At 42.5% G+C, this 17082-nt stretch overlaps 1 protein-coding gene across 1 annotated transcript; it reads left to right on the top strand.

Moving 5' to 3' along the window:
- The first annotated feature begins 4 nt into the window (after nucleotides 1-4).
- mcm3ap (minichromosome maintenance complex component 3 associated protein) lies at nucleotides 5-16879 on the top strand. The gene is made up of 28 exons (XM_033617667.2): nucleotides 5-1948; nucleotides 2540-2787; nucleotides 3216-3297; nucleotides 3522-3660; nucleotides 4110-4303; nucleotides 4396-4535; nucleotides 4815-5012; nucleotides 5515-5783; nucleotides 5992-6154; nucleotides 6514-6671; nucleotides 7029-7252; nucleotides 7494-7741; nucleotides 8198-8298; nucleotides 8505-8636; nucleotides 8836-8949; nucleotides 9127-9279; nucleotides 9845-10042; nucleotides 10275-10343; nucleotides 10439-10573; nucleotides 10712-10865; nucleotides 11960-12224; nucleotides 12432-12529; nucleotides 13605-13995; nucleotides 14173-14448; nucleotides 14573-14702; nucleotides 15437-15622; nucleotides 15890-16028; nucleotides 16240-16879. The coding sequence occupies exons 1-28, from the start codon at nucleotides 382-384 to the stop codon at nucleotides 16405-16407; spliced, it is 6339 nt and encodes a 2112-aa protein (XP_033473558.2). The 5' UTR covers nucleotides 5-381; the 3' UTR covers nucleotides 16408-16879.
- The last annotated feature ends 203 nt before the right edge of the window (nucleotides 16880-17082 follow it).

Below are 17082 nucleotides of genomic sequence, written 5' to 3'. Positions count from 1 at the left end.
ATGGAAAAATGTGTATGAACTAAACCAAAAAGTCAACATAGCAAACTCGAACTGTGTACGGTGAGATTTTTTATTCGTATGAAAGTCGAACAGTTTTGCAGTATTGCGTCGTGGGGGTTTTTACATGTCAAAATAACAATTGTAAGGGTAGTGGAACAAACGCTAAGCTAACGTTACAATGTTTGTGGTGTTAGCTAGCTAGTGCTAACGGCCGAGCCATCCTGTCTTCATAGTGTTGACTTTTACGTGGTAGGGTGTTTACAGCGAAAACCTTGAGAGACAGGATCAGTGATGCATATTTCTGTCGCTTGAATGACTGCACAAGAAAGAGTTCTTTCAACAAAATACCAAGGATACTAAACTTCTGCTGATATTTGCGCCATGAATCCATCCAATCCGTTTGGCAGCCCACAAGGTGGAGCTTTTCAAGCCCCAAGCAACACTTTGAAGAGTGGTTTGTTCCAGTCATTTGGGCAGCAAAGTTCTACCAATCAGCCCCAAGCAATGGGCTTTTTTCCACCATCAGCGTTTGGACAGCCATCCGTCTTAAATCAGCCCACACCTCATGGAAATACCGTTTTTGGACAAGCCCCTGCCTTTGGGCAGTCATCTAACGTTACACAGGCTCCTTCGCTACCTGCAATAAGCCAAGCTCCAGCATTTGGACAGCAACCATTAGGAATGAGTAGCTCAGGCTTTGGCAGTAGCAGTAGCACAGCACCAGCCTTTGGACAGACTAGTGGACCAAACCAGAGTTCAGTCTTTGGCCAGACACCTTCATTCGGGCAGCCGTCTGCATTTGGGCAGGCTCCGGGATTCAACCAACAGGCCACAGGACGTGTCCAGCAGTCCTCTGGGTTTGGAAACCCTCAGATGACTTCTGGCTCTACCGCTGCCTTAGGGCAACCTCAGCCGCTAAGTTTTGGGCAGTCTGTGTTTGGACAACCATCATCCACCAGTGTCACCACCAGTGTATTTGGTGCAGCTCAGAGTGCAACCCAGAGCAGAGGCTTTGGATCATCGAAATTCAGTTTCAAGCCTGCCAATGAGGCACTGTTCAAACCCATCTTTAGTGCGAGCCCCGAGCCCACAAACCCTCAAACTACTTCAATGTCCAGCTCACCTTTTGGCACTAGTGGGTCCCAGACAAGCTCCAGCACCACAAATAGCAGCAGCAGCACCACCACAACAAGTGGCTTCTCTCTGTTGACTGGGGCTAAGTCTGGGCAGCTGGGCTTCAGCTTCTCACAGCCGGCTGCAGCCCTCTCTGTCTCTGCTCAAAATAATCCATTAACAACTAGCAATAGCAGCGCTCCTTCCAACACGCTGCAGTTCACCTTTTCCCAGCCAGCCGCCCCCTCAAGCTCCAGCACTAAGGCACCTACCACCCAGCCCACCACCCCATCGTCTTTCAGCTTTTCAGCTCAAGCCCTCCAGACCCAGGCAGCACCCCTTTTTGGAGGAACAAATTTTGGTCAGCCCCCAGCTTTTGGTGACACCAAAGCTAAAGCAGACACAAGTACAGAGGACAAAGGGAGCAACCTTGAGAGCCCAGGAGACACAAATGTATTTGCACGACTTGGCAAAGGCACCAAGCGCAAGGAAGATCCAGCAGCTCCCAGCACTGGCCTAGAGAAGTCTGCCACAGGAGAGGAAGAGGAAGATGTTACAGCAGAAGCAGATTCACCAAGACACCCTTCAAAGAGGCCCCTAATGCGGTCCCGCGGCCCACCAGCAGGCTTATTTGGTAGGGCATTAAGTGCTCTTCGTAGAGATGGCCCAAAGCCAGTTAGACGAGAGGCCACAAAGGAGACTCAGCAGCAAGAATTGAAGTGGGAGGAGACAGAGAGAGAAGAAGAAGTCCAAGCTCAGGGGGATGACCTACCTACTGCACAACCCACAGCACAAGGACTGACCAAGGATGTGCTGGAAAAAGCTGAAGAATCAGGTGAGACATAAAATATAGATACTGTGTGCTACCTGCATTATAAAACCAGTTTAAAGACACTGCATGGTAAAAGAATGCATCTTACTTGCCTGAATATAGTATACAATAGCTTTTGGTTCTGAGGAAGCTCAGAAATTTTCATCCTGCTGAATTTCAAATACATATCTAATTAAATAAAGGTGCAGTTTGTAGGATTTAGAGGCATCTATTGGCACAAGTTTTATATAATATTCATAACTATGTTTTCATTAGTTTATAATCACCTGAAAACCTAAGAAAAAGTTGTTTTGTTACCTTAGAATGAGCTGTTTATATTTATGAAGCATGTCCTCCACCACAGAGTCCGCCATGCTGTTCTAAAGTAGCCCAGAAAGAACAAATCAAACACTGGCTCTTGGTTGAACCATTCATCTTTTTGGCAATAGCTACAATAGTTCTGTTACATGTTTGGCAGACAGGAGAAGTCTCAGTTCTACAGCCTCCTCACTAGATGCAACTAATTCCTACACACTGGACCTTTTAAAAGAGTGGATTACATTATTAGAATATACTCATCCTGTTGTCTGCCTATTACCCATCAACCCTCTCTAGACCCAGCAAAAGCCCCAGACCCAAATCTAACCAACACAACCCCTGTGAGACGCAGTGTACGCAGCGAGAGCTTAGAGAGCCTGAGTGGCATGTCTCCCACCGATTGCACCACCATCATGTGCAGGAATGTGCCTCCAAACCTCAACAAGAAGGACATAATCGAGAAGCACTTTAATCGTTTTGGCAAAGTCCGTAAGGTTTTCTGCCGGCCTGCCAAGAACCTGGCTATAATACATTTTGATGACCACGTGAGTTGATGCAATTTATCCCCATTAAAGCATATTTACCATGCTCTGGCTATTTTGAGTTTGCTGACCTCATCAGAACTGGTAGTTAATAATTACTGCCCTCCCAGTCTGGTCCTCAGATTGCTTTGTTATTGCAGCCCACTTAATATGCTGCTGTAAGTTTTATTCATAATTCATAGTGTCAACTACCTGCTATATCCTGTTTTATATGACCAGGGTGAAGCACTGATTTTACTGCTAGTTGTTTGGATTTGTTATTCTCTTTATTATTCCTTGCAGTTTTAGTCAGTGGCATCAATCCGATTTTAAATAAGCTTGGTTTAGTCACTTATCCTGCTGAGTTAGTCAGGCCAAAGATGATGATGTGTATTTATTTTTCAATGAAATCACAATCTTATTTCACTTTCTGTCTTTGTAATCTCTTTCAGGCATCAGCGGCAAAGGCAAAGAAGAAAGGCAAAGTCCTGCATAGACAGGAACTCCTTCTCTTGTGGCAGAGAAAGAAGCAGAGTAAATACAGTATATTATCATTAAAGTTTATTTAATGTAGAAATGATTGCTAGCACCCAGCATTCACAGTTCTGCTCTATTGATATTACTGTGTAGAGATTCAGACCCTCACTCAAAAGTAAATGTAAATCAGATCTTTGTTATATACTTAAGTCCTGAGTCGTTTATTTCATATTACCTTTAATTCCTTGCAGTGAGTCACTGTGTTGCTTTTTGTGCTTTAGGTCCAGGGGACAAAGGGAGCAGACCTGCTGCAGGGAAGGAGGAGGCAAAGGGAGAAAGTCAGGAAGACACAGAGTCCAAGGCTGCCTCCTCCCCACTCAGAAGACCTGCAGTCAGCAGCACAATGACCTTTAGCTGCAGGTAACACCTGCACCTGTATGAAATTGTTTGTTATTGTAACGACAAAAATACTTAAAGCAGCATCGAACTGCGGCTCGCTATGATAATTGCATTCACATGAAGCATGTTCTTGTTTTTCAGGCAGAAAGAAATTCTTCACATGAGTCACAGAACTCTGTTTATTGATTGGCTGTAGGTTTTCTTTGGCTGTAGTTCACCACTAAACTGTCCCAAATTTTTAGTTTGGCCACACTTCACTGTGGAATCAAACGGCCGCAACTCAGAGCAGCCGCCACAACTTTCCATAGACATTGCATGGCAGGTTGCCACAGGCTTGACTTTGCTGCTGATTTAATGTTAGCTAAAATGCCTTCATGTAACAGGCCTGGACCAATGAACACCCTAAAAATAGTCTTTTAAAGTTAACTGCTGTGCTGTGACTGTCTTTCACATGTCTTTCCATGTCTCAGTTCTCCAGTGAAGAAGTCGTCATCAGCCAAGTCTCTGCAGTTTGATACTGAACCCCAGAGAGAGAGTAGCACAGAGGCTCAGAGCTCTGAGCGCCCAGTCCCTTCCTCCCTCCTCCACCTCATTGGCCAGCTAGCTGAGACAGCTGAGGACAAGTATCGCTTCCTGGAACAGAGAGACAAAATCCTGCGTCAAGGTTTAGCCACCTTTCACACCAAGCTATTGCAGCCATTAACACGCTAAAAACATGAGAGACATTTTAACTGAGAGCGTAATATTTCCACACAGGTCGGCCCAAGAGAACCGACCTGGACCTGTCAAAGGTGTTTGTGGGGATGTGTCCTGACATGTGCCCAGAGAAGGAGAGGTACATGAGAGAAACACGGAAACAGCTGAGCATGTTCGAGGTCATCCCAGATACAGAGATGGTAATGTCCTTAATGCTTCTGTTCCACATTCAGATTCAAGAATATAGGGCTTTTTTCAGTTGATGCAGTATGTTGACAGATTTTGTCTCCGGTTTACTGAGGTTTCTTTCACTTTTTAATTTAATCTGTGAGCTGTTACAGCGTAGGTCTGTTGCTATTCTCCCTATCAATTTAGGAATGCAAAGTAAAAAGGGACCAAAATAAAGCTTGCAGGTACATTAAGGACATGAGGGACACTGTGAACATGAATTGAGACTGTCACCTCCTCTCCCCGACTAGGTGGATCACTCAGCAGCCATCAAGGAGTACAGCCGCTCATCAGCTGACCAGGAAGAGCCCTTGCCCCATGAGTTGCGCCCCCTGCCTGTACTCAGCATGACCTTGGACTATCTGGTGACTCAGATCATGGACCTGGGCCATGACAACTACCGGGACTGGTATGACTTTGTCTGGAACAGGACTCGCGGCATTCGCAAGGTAAGGGCCTGCTTACCTCTCCCAGCTATTTGAATGTGATTCATCGCACATCTTCCATTCATTTTGTTCTTCACTATCATGTTACATACCATGTCTAAAGGCTTAATACATTTAATTTTACATACAGTTTTTAACTTACATTTAATTTATTTTTTTTTTAAAAATCATAATGTAAAAATTGCAGATGTGGGATTTAGGGAGAAAATGTGTTGTTACAACTGTTTGACAATTGTATTACCACTTGGGCAAAAAGCTCTTAAGTTCTATGTTTGAATAGCTCCAAACACACCCATGTTTTCAAGAAACTTACCTGATGTTAGAAGACAAATTTTGCTCTACTTTCCTCCTCACATGCAGCTACCTGGACAGTAAATACTGTCCATCAGTGTCTACTAGCATCTGTTTCAACACACTATCTGGGTCTAGTCATGGTTAAGCAGAGTGGAGGACATGTTTTGTAGACTGGTTTGAAAACCCAGCCATTCCTCTGTCACACTCACAGGACATCATCCAGCAGCACCTGTGCTGCCCACACACGGTGTCGCTGATTGAGAAGTGTACACGCTTCCATGTGCACTGTGCTCACCACCTCTGCGAGGAGCCTATGTCTTCTTTCGATGCCAAGATCAACAACGAGAACATGACAAAGTGCCTCCAGAGTCTCAAAGAAATGTACCAGGACTTGGCCACACGCCACATCTACTGTCCCCTGGAGGCAGAGTTTCGCCAGTACAATGTGCTGCTCAAACTCAATGATGGTGACATCTTACGGTCAGTCCACTGAAATGCACACGCAAATGATTATTAGTTTTTTAAAAGTAGTTAGTCTTTCTTTTAAGAAAGTAGCACATTGAAATATTTTTCATACATCTCCAGCTGTGACATCACTTTTTTGGGGCATGTTTGTCTGCGCTCCCTGCATATTGCACCTCACTCTATTCCCTAAACAAATACTTCCTCACACTTCATGTCCACACAGTGAAGTGCAGCAGTTCCGTGACGAGGTGCGAAATTCCCCTGAGGTGAAGTTTGCCGTGCATGCATTCGCTGCAGTCAATAGCAACAACTTTGTGCGCTTCTTCAAGCTGGTGAAAGGAGCTTCATACCTCGCCAGCTGCCTCCTACACAGATACTTCAATCAGGTCAGAAACTGTTTGCTTCATCTATGACTGAGACTGAAAAAAAACCTTGAGCTTGTTTAAAGTGTTTTTCACTAGTTTGGAAGTGTTCTTTGACTTTAGAAGTATGAAAGAATATGAGGAAAATATATGAGCATGAGCTGAATACAGGCCATAGTCATTATCCCCCTGTTACATGGCACTGCTTCATTATATCTAATGGTATTTTATGCCTATTGGTACGAACATTGTAACTGCAGGTATTAAAGTAGTGGATACAAATGATGTTTGAAAATGTTGCATGATAAAGCAGGTCCAGAGAGAAGTTTGTGTAGTTTGATATTTATGTTTTGTCAAATGTGCGTGTGTCTTTGTGCGCACAGGTTAGAGCTAAGGCCTTGAAGACCTTGAACATGGCCCACACTGTGGGTCCACGATCAACTGCATTTCCAGTTGAGGACATAGTTCGGATGTTAATGTTTCGCGACACTGAAGAGGCAACTGACTTCATCCAGCAGTATGGCCTCAATGTCAACGAAGGGTGAGTTTGTACTGATGGTCTGACAGAAGTTTGAGCAGTTTAATTTAAATAATGAGGTTTTAATATGACAACACCTTTGCAGCCCCAGCATTATATACCTATTCCTCACAGTTAAGTATTTATAAGTGAAAAATGTAAAAATCTTCATAGAGGGCTATGTGATGGGGCTGCTAGTGGCTCTCTGCTAATTTCAGTGGTATGGAAGAAATGAACCCATCCACAGGTGTGAGAGCACCCTTAGCTAACAGTCACTGAGTCACTGGCATTGGCATTGGCATTGGCACTAGTACTGTAACCCCTTTTCATCGTGTATTATAGCCCATGTCCAACAAAAAATTCCCCAAATCTTGTTCACAGTGTGGTTGAGCTGAGTCGGGTAGCCTATCAGGAGCCAGAGCTGCCTTTGGCCCAGAAGAAGTCGGAGGTCATCCTTGCAAAGAAAACAGTGTTGATTGGAGAGGTGGTGAACGGAGGCCCCCTCCCCAACCCTGTCCAGCATACTCCTGTCTGCAGCTTTGACTCCCAGAACAAGTACCGTGGAGAAGGCCCACTGGCTGAGCCCACCCAAAGCCCATTCAGAGGTATTCACTCCTTTTAACCTCTGACATTTTTTTCTGCATTTACAGTGCATGCATTTGCTAAGGATTGCAATAGACAGGTTGTCTTATTTTTATGAGCAGTAAAACTCTTCTCTCTACTTCTACTGTGACTAAATGAATTAAAATGAATATTAAGTTATAAGTATGTAATCTTATCACTTCTTAAAGAATGTAGAGAATCTGTCTCATTAATAAAAGCTGTAATGTTTCTTAATTGTCTCAGCTCTTGCTGCTAAGGTGGAGGTTAAGGCCCCATCCAGCGCTGAGTTGCTTGCACAGGTCATTCTAGACACCCCTGCTGCGTTCGGGTTGCCCCCAGCTGTTACAGATGAGACAGGAGAGCCCAGTCAACCGTACCAGAGCTCGGCCCAGACAGTAGACGCCCAGCAGCTGTTCCAGCCGATACCTCAACCTCAGCCCGTCAAACCACCATCACCTCCACCCAAACCTCAGCCGGTGTATAGCAATGAGGTGGGCAAGGTTTCTTGGCTCTGTATCAAAATATAATTAATGTCTAAGCAATGAATTGATGAAAATAGATTTAGTTTTTCTCATAATTATCTCGCAAAAATAGTAAACATTACCTGGTTTCAGCTTCTCAGATGTGAGGATTTGCTGCTTCTCTTTGTTTATGTGATTGTATGGTTAATATTTGAGGTTTTGGCACCTTGGGCTTTAGTAGAAATTAGGAGGATCATTTAAACTGTTTTCTGACATTTAATAGATCAAATTATCAGTGGAGAAATGAATAATCAGATTAAGTGATAATGGAAATAACCATAAAATTAGTTGCACTCTTTAAATATAATATAAAGATTAACCAAAAAAGGTAAAGTCTGTATTAATTAGAGCTTATTAAAGCAACACTGAACTGGTTGTTCTTTTGTTGGACATGACAGTGACTGCTGTGTTTGTTCTCTCCTGCAGGACATTATGGTTGAAGTGGACTCTGTGATTGAAGAGGTGGTTGAAGCAGCAGTGAGGGAGGTAGCTGATGCTGGTGCCAGCTATGCCACCGCAGCTCTAGCGTAAGTTCAAGTGATTTTATCCATCCAGCTGATCTGTACCAGCTTTTTTTTGGATTATATGTTTTAATCATGTGTTGCTGTTATTCCACTGTTTTACAGTTACCAATAATTTCTGTGATTACGATGTGTAGAGGTAGTGGAGATCCAACACCTCGGGATTTTTAGTATTAAGATGACTAACTGTCCGATTCCCTTTTGTTCTGCAGGGAGAGCGGTGTTCAGGTGGAGTCAGTGGTGAGTGAGGTGTTGGACCAGATGCTGCAAGAGATGTCCTCCTCCGAGATCAAGCTGGAACAGGAGCGTGTTGCTGAAGAGAAACGCAAGCTTGAAGAAGCCAGGTTGGTCTTCTGACAGTTGTTTTATCAGTGCACTCACCTTGGTTAAAAAAGGGGGTGTTATCTTCTATCCTGACCCAAAATAACCTTTGTAAGCTGTTAGTGATGATTTTTTTTTGTATAGAGTACCTTGTCAGTTTTAAGCGATTAAAAAAGCAGCTTTATTTGCCACAGCTCACCCCCATTTTCTTTTCCGTGACAGGAGGAAGCAGGAGCATGAGGCCTTCCTGGTTCAGTTCAGCTTCTCTCTCTGCACAGAACTCCTCTACGAAGTTATAGATGAGACCATCGAGGAGACCGCCACCTCTGAGATCCAGTAAGGCTTTAAAACGCAACCAAATTCTAAAGTGGTCTGATGTGAAGTTACATGATTAACAAGACTACTTTAAAGGATAATAAGGTGCTAGAATTTAAGAGGAATATCTTTAAGTATAATGTCTTCACAAGTGAATTTCGCTGAGTTTAAATGGACAATTTTTTATTCCTTTTTCAGGCAGGCAGTGAATGAGAAAGCAGACCGTGTGGCTAAGTGCACGGAGCAGGTGTGTACCAGTCTTGTTGAGGAGACTTTGAATGCAGACATTTCTCTGCTGGTTGAAGACATCCTTGAAGCTGAGCTGCAGCGCATTCACAAGTACATCAAAAGGTAAGAAACGGTTCCTTTTTCATTGCAGTGTTTTAGGAAATGTTTACTGTAAAGAAAAAAAAAATGTTATTTTATTTATTTGTTTTTAGTCCTTTTTTTTTTACGTAGATTTTTGTGTCCTCTCTCCATTTCATTTCATGTTTATTTTTATTCATTTATCTTTATTTCTATTTTTGATTATTATTTTTTTATTTTATTTATTTGTTTAATTAATTCTTTTAAACTTAATTTTTTTTCATCACTATTACTATCTCCCAATCTCTCCATGTTTAAAGATATTTAGCCATGCATATTTACTTCTACAGACGTGGGCATTGAAACTTAGACACTAAACCACAGATTCATGTATGCCCTGAAAAGTTTAATAAACAAAACTGGAAAAGTTGATAAGAAACAGAAATATTCAGACCATCATTTAACTCTTAGCGATGAAATGAAACCCAAAAATGTCTGTGCCCAGCTGATAATAATTATTTGATAACAGGCCGACATCAATCTGATGCACCAGTAAACCACTGAATGTTCTTATCTCTGTCTTCTTTTCTCCTCTCACCCGTACCACCAGGTGGCGTGATGTGGTAGCAGTACGTCGGCAGCTGAAGAGACAGATGAGAGGTTTCCCTGCAGCTCCTTGCTGTGTGGACCCTCGATTCAAACTGAAGGCTCTGGCTCCCAGCGCCCCTGCACAGCCCTCCATAGCAGATCTGGCTCGTGGTCTGGTCAACCTGGGAAACGCCGGCACTCTGGCCTTCTCCAGCACCAGGTATGCTCAGCTCCCATTAGTGTTGTTCTCCAAGTGTGTCTTTGGAATGCACATGAGGATTGATGAATGAAAAAAACTGGTGAATATTACACATCAGAATGTTTGTCACTGTATTATTATATAATTTACAGAACATAATGTGTGGTTGTTGGATAGATTTAGTTTTTAATCTGCTATCTTTGTCAACCCTGTAATAAACCTAAGTATGATACATGTTCTGTATTTTGTTAAGGTTGTTGAAAGTGAGACAGGAAGCAATCCACCAGATGAGAGTTCACTACTACTATCAGCAGCTGCTGGAGTAAGTCCTTTGTATGTTTATTCCATCAGTGTTTCATGTCACAAAGCAAAATCATCACAATCTGACCTTATTTTGTTTTTGTTTTTTTGTCTCAGTGAGACAGTGTGGGCGCCACTTGACCTGCCAGCACTGGTGACAGAAAATATGCCTGACCCACCTGATCGAATCTTCTGGAAAGCTGTTCTACTCTTACCTAGCGACCACGAGAGTGTTGCCAGCCTGGCCGACAGGTAAGCAGCGGCATATAAATGTGGCTAAGGGTCACCAACAGTAACAGCAGTTTGATTATACAATTTCTTCTCACTGAAGATATGCAGTGTTGGCTGAATCTTTCATTGTGTGTGTCCTGTCCTGTTTGTTCTTTTCAGGATCCTGTCTGACTGGCTGGAGGTGAAGTTCGGTGGCTGCAAGGGGTCTGAGGTGAGGGAGGAGCAGCAAGATGGCACACTGCAGACCCTCTGTGTCACCAACTCACTCCAGGACAAAGGACAAAGTACGCACAAAGTCCACATCAGCATTAAGGTGAGCTCAGACTGCAGCTTATATGGGAGACAGCAGTTAAACACAAAGAAGAGGGATCACAGAGTCTGTATGTTTTTGAGACTGTGTGTATTCAACAGGGCTCATCTAGTGTTAGAATATACAATAACTGTATACTGTAACTGATCATTGCAGTGAAACATGCGTAGCACACTCTGAAAGCTGGGCTGAAAAGCCAATTTGCAATAAAGAGTAATAATTAGCACCCACTCTTGAGAATTGGGACAAATCATGACAAATCAAGAGATGAAACAATGAGATGAGAGGCAACTTTGAATAATAAAATGGTTACTCACTACGACTGCTGTAAAATAATCAAATGTATAACTTTTTGTCAACTCTGTCAGATCTCATGTCTGCCATCCATTATGTTTGCTATAAAAAATGAATCCGTGGGTGGTTGGCTCATCACAAGGTTTAATAGTCAAGATTTTGATCTTTTAAAATATATTTCATATATATCATCCCTCCCACCCCCACCCCGCAAAAAATAGGTTTTGTCCCAATTCTCAAGAATGGCTGTTAATATAAGAGTAAAAATAAGAATTAGAAAATGAGATACAAAGGATGAAAATTCAAAGATAGAAATTCTAAATATATTCAATATATATCACAAAATTATAAAAATATATATATATATGTATCATTTTTTCATGGTGCACCATAACATTGATGACCAGTCATGTTTTAGGTGACCAGTTAAAGTGAAAAATTTGTATTTTCATTCATACTTTTCGTCTTTTTATAATTGTACCGTTTATTATCTGGTGCTTAAAGAAAGTCCAGGTAATGAACAGAACTGTTCCACAAACTCTCGCTGAACTGTAATTTACAAAACTAATAATAATTCACTTAAGTAAAAGACAGATCTCAGCATTGAGTCAGTGTATTCATCAACAAAGCGATAAAACATGATATTTCCACACTTATTAAGCCACATTGGTATTTAAAATTTACTTTCTACTCGATCTGTATAAATGTTTTGTTATTTAGGTAGATACAAAAATGATGTGCTGTGCCTTAATGCTGTGTCACATGGGGTTTTCTGACTCAGTCTTCTCGTTGGTGTCTCCCAGGCATCTCGTGGCCCTCTGACTGAAGACGGCCTTTCCAAAACAGAGGAGTGCTGTGAGCTACAGGGGACAGGAGCTCTAATCATGTTGCTCCCCGCCATACCTATCACCAAGCCCGGGCACGACGAGCAGGATGTACCTCTGCTGTCAGCCCTGCTTCAGCTCAAACAGCTACAGCAGGCCAGCACCTGGCACTGCCCGCTGCCTTTGGTCATTCTGGTACCAGGGCCTGAGGGTGGCACTGATGATACACAGAAACTTGAAGAAGGTAATTAATAATAGTAATAATGACATGAATAGTTTTCTAGTTGGTATACTGTGTGATTAAAGTCATGCTCAGAAAGCAATTGATAAAATGCACGTGGTTGCAATAGTTACATTTTACATCAGGCAGTAGTTATTAAACAGGAGCTGAATTAATCTGGTTGAAATGTGTGAAACCTGAACTATTCCTCTCATGTGTCTTGTCCCTCAGCTCTGATGCTGCACACACTGGTCCAGGAAGGCCTGATATCAGAGTACACATTCTTCTTCATACCAGAGACCACAAGTGACCAAGAGGGATCCAAAAAGGTATTACCCATACATAGACTAACATCACAGAAGAATACCTATCTTTTGCACCTCATGTTTTATGTTTAATATCCTTTACTTTCACAAGCAGGACTGGGATTTGATAGAAACAGTGATGTTATGTTTGGATTTACGTTTAATTGTCTCAGCTTTATGGAACTGTATTCCAAGTGTCAGCTCATTGTTCAGCTGTTGGACCAGCAACTTTTTAATGAAAAAGCTCTAAAAACCTGCTTTACGCCACCTGCTCAGCACCAGACGACTGGTGAATATAGAGGAGCATGTAGCCACTAAATAGCCAGATATTTCCCTCAGGAGTTGGGGGAGATCAAAACAGAGCCAAAGATTGAATATTGAACAGACACAAAACTCCAAATGAATGCTAATGTTGCTCCATAACAGCTGGGTGTGTAAATACGCAACTGTTTGCAAACAGGTTTGCCATATCTACTTAAAAGAAGATGATGTGTCAATGTTGTGTACACACAACTTGTTTCCACTGCCGCCAAGAGGCCAAAAAAATCTGTTATTGCAGGTTTAACTCAAAAAACTAAAAGCCTATATTAATGATATTTTTTTTAAAACAAGTCATCAATAGCATGCTTGTTGACACTGTGGGGGAGATTAGAGGAGTGGGTTGTTGGGACGGTTGAGGGGGTGTTGGGAGAGTGAATTTGGAATTAGTGTGTAAAATGAAAAACAAAATCTGAGGGGTAGTGGAATGATTAATGAGTAAAACAGAGTTTTCTTTTATGTTTGTCTGTTTTTTAATGTGACTTTTGTGTCAAGTTAGCTTTGATTTTTGTGAAGTGTATAGTTTTGCCCCGCCTTGACCTCTAATAATTATTCAAATGAAACAATCAGAGGAAGTTTGAGGGGAACATTGTTCTTTGGTGCAAATTTATGATGCAACCTGTGCTAAGATTTAACAAGTCCTGTAGACCCTCCTTCATTGTGAGGGCTCATAAGCCAAAAAAGGTTCAGAATCACTGATATAGATTGTTTCACAGTTCTGAAACATTTCCTCTAAGCCTTCTCCAACTTCTCCCCCACCTCTCCTCTTGTATCTCTCTAGCTAAACCAGGCTACATGTTGGTTGCTTGCCCACACTCCACCACCCCTCCCGCTCTCCTGCCAGACCCTGGTGCAGCTTGTAGAGGCCAGTTTGAGTCGTGAATTCAGTCCCAGAGTTTACACCAATCGGCAGGAGCGGGTTGCTGCGGGTCTTCCTTCCCAGGACCCCGCGCCTGTCATCCAGCTGTACAACACCGTCCTGGCTCACATTGCTGATAAAGTGTCGTCCCAGGATCTGAGCAGACTTTCGTGGCCGCCAAGTGAGTTCAGCCTGCCTGATACTCGTGACTTTGTCCCTCATCTGGGCTGGAACTCTACTCAGCATCTGGCCTGGCTATGCAAAGCCATCCTCAGCCTGCAGCTGCCACAGTGGGAGCAGCTATCTGCCACAGGTCAGTGACTGAGATAACAGTTTTGTGCACAGGGAGACTATTAATTACTGCAGAGTTTTTCTTAATGTTCATGTTTTTCATTTGTACTCATGAGGATTTTGTACAATGCCATGAACAAAAGACCAATAATGTCTGTATTCTACTTTACTATACTATTATCTCCCCCTCTCTTTCTAGCCTCCTGGCCTGAGCTCTGCTCCTCTATCTTTCACTACGCCGCTCAGATCCCAGTTTCACACCAAAGTCAGCCTCTCCTAATGTCACGGCTGGAAAACCTTCTGGCAAGGGTCAGGCTAAAGAGTCACCATACCCGAACCCCCAAATCCAAGATAACCATGAGCAATGAGAATGTTTGCCCAGCCTTCAGTCAGATTCCTTGGGACGACGTGCTGGTAATTTGCATTGACCACAAGCTGAAAGACTGGCAGATCCCCGGACCACCTGTCTGTGAAGGTGAGAACATTCTTGGGGAGGGTTATTGTACTGTTGTTTACAACAAGACCCTATGCAATGAACCCCCTGATGATGTATGACTTGCATTACAATGAGCAATTTTTTCTTTGTTTTCTTGTTGAAGATGCTGTGACGGATGGTGGGGAGATCCTGGTTTACATCCCTACAGAGTCACTGAAGGGTTTCCAGCCGCCTGAGGAATGGACCCAGGCCATCAAACAAACCCACAGAGAGAAGCAGCAAGAGAGGGAAGGGTAAGACGGTCAACATTCTTTTAAATGTTAACTTTAAAACTGCTGGGTGCATCTTGTGACCTCGTGCTCGTAAATTTCTTTATGTGCCTCTCATTTTTTATCATTTAGGAGCACATGTGTTCCTAGGTAAAAAAGGCAGCATAGAGCCCTGTACAAGCAAACAAAGCAAACAAATAATACAGCCAATCTGCAGTTGAAACAAAATATTGCTGTGACAGTGTTTACTTACAACTCTGAAAGGGGCAATAGTCCTCCAAAGTTTAGCTCCACAGTACGTTCTACTACTACTACTTCCTGAGGTCACTAAACTCACTTCAGATTCATGGCCAAGATCACTGCTGGTTAGGCAATTACTACACAAACAGAGTAGATGGTATAAAGGGCAAAACGCACCAGGCACATTCAGTGTGTGTTAGGGGGGGTCAAATAAATCTATTAGCTGGTGTGTTTCACCGAGAAATCTCTAAGACTGTAGTAAATCAGGGGAAATTACATTTTCATTATAGACAGACACTTAATGTACATGGTACTTATTTATTTCAAAGTTGCATATTGTACTTATAAACCAACTTTTGACTTCCTTTCACTGTCACTCATAGTTTTCAAAGAAAATACGATCAAGTACAAGTCACAGTATTACAACATTGCAGCTACACTATCACAATACTACACTTTTGCTTTCCGTTCTCCAATTTCTCTCCCTGACTCCCCTCTCCATCCTCCTTCATCCTCAGGGCAAGTGAAGCTGCACATGCACCACCCAGCAGCCTATCCCTCAGACAGAGGTTGTTCCACAGTGTGGTAGAGCCTCTCGAGGCACCAACAGCCCTGCTGGACATCACACACACTCCCTCAGCACAAGAGCTACTGGCCCACAGAGTCCTCCAGAGCTTAGAGGAGGAGAAGGCTGAAAGCAAAAGGTACAGATACAGCACTGCTTTTAAAAGTTTTTATTGCATCTAGATTTTATGTTGATAGAATAAGCCATTTAAAAGAGAAGGTGTACATGAATAAAAAAATGATAATCAAAAAATGGATAAAAAGGTCTAGTCTTTGGTTGTTTATTGAAAACACACAAAAAGGATTTTGACACTCCTTTGCGTTTATTATTTGACAAACATCATCTACCATATGTGTGTATCTTGTCTACCACACACACTTGTACCTTGTCTAACACCCTTCTACAGGAGCATGGAGCAGCTTCAGCGCTGGCTGGATGGTGACCCCCTCGACCACTTGTCCACACCGCTTTTCATTCCATCCTCCACTCTGCTGTCCATGCCCACAACCATAACACATACACCCACAGCCAAAGCTCTCACACAGGTATGACATGTCCCCTCACCTCACCCAGTGATCCTGGGACAAGTTATTTCCTTTTTCAAACAGTCATTCTGGGTGATCGCAACAGTGTACATGTCTTAGATGATAGTGTATTATATGTGGCTGCAAATAAAGAGATTCATCAGTATTATATTCTAAATGTTGCAATTGTGAATTGCAGTAGTCATGCATTGTCATTGTTTTGACTTTTCAGGAGCCAGAGCCTGATGATCTTTCAGCCAAAGCAGATGGGCCTAAAACCACGCCTGTATCTATGGCATGGCAACTAAAGGAACTCGAGCGACAGATTTTGGCGAGTCATGAGGAAGAACTGGCCTGTAGACTGAAGCTGAGTGGTCTCCTGAGCATTGTTGATGACTGATGAACTGAACCTAAACACCAAAATAAATGACTCTGTGACTATGCAAGTATATGAAAACTGAGAGCAAAAAAAACCTTCTGCCTGCAGCAAGAGACTACTTTTACTTCCTTTTTCTTTTCTTTTTTTATTGCTAAACTCATTACACTGGCATACTGAGTCTTTTATTCTATAGTCTGTTGTGGTCAGATTTACTGTTCACAACAGTGTGTGCGTTATGTCTTTTTTTGTTTGTCTTAATGTCTACTTTTGGTTTAATTTTGTACCATAGATTTTGCATTTATAATTTGAAAATGTGTGTACAGTGTCTGTCACTGCGTTGACAAACCCAATGAGATGTTTTTTTCTCAAAGTGCGCTAAATCTCTGAAAAAGCTGCTCTTCCTAATTGTGTTGAACACATTTTAAATTACATGGATGGTGTTTGTAAAACCAGCTAATAGCTATCTATAGAATAAAAGTGTTATTTTTCAAGTAAACTTTCTATTTAGCCCAGTTGTCATTCATTTGTTTGGCTGAAGCATACCATCATCTATATCAGTGTGTGAGCACATGGGTAGTACTTGTCGTAGGAGCGTTCTGATTGGAGGAGCTCACAGCAGGCCCCCCCCTCTTCCCCACCCAGCCCTTTTGTGATTGGACAGACGGGTCTCTGCTCATGTCTCTCCATGTGGAGAAC

This window comes from Epinephelus lanceolatus, chromosome 14 (assembly GCF_041903045.1).
Source record: "Epinephelus lanceolatus isolate andai-2023 chromosome 14, ASM4190304v1, whole genome shotgun sequence".
NCBI classification, from domain to species: domain Eukaryota; kingdom Metazoa; phylum Chordata; class Actinopteri; order Perciformes; family Serranidae; genus Epinephelus; species Epinephelus lanceolatus.
Note: the sequence above shows the minus strand (reverse complement) of the source record. Positions and strands in the feature narration are given on the sequence as shown.

Bases quoted from the DNA above. Each gene is read 5' to 3' on its own strand.
- mcm3ap (XM_033617667.2), top strand. From the start codon at position 382: ATGAATCCATCCAATCCGTTTGGCAGCCCACAAGGTGGAGCTTTTCAA. The intron at 7,742-8,197 runs GTGGGCAAGGTT...TCTCTCCTGCAG, and splicing joins AGCCGGTGTATAGCAATGAG to GACATTATGGTTGAAGTGGA. The intron at 12,530-13,604 runs GTATTACCCATA...GTATCTCTCTAG, and splicing joins ACCAAGAGGGATCCAAAAAG to CTAAACCAGGCTACATGTTG.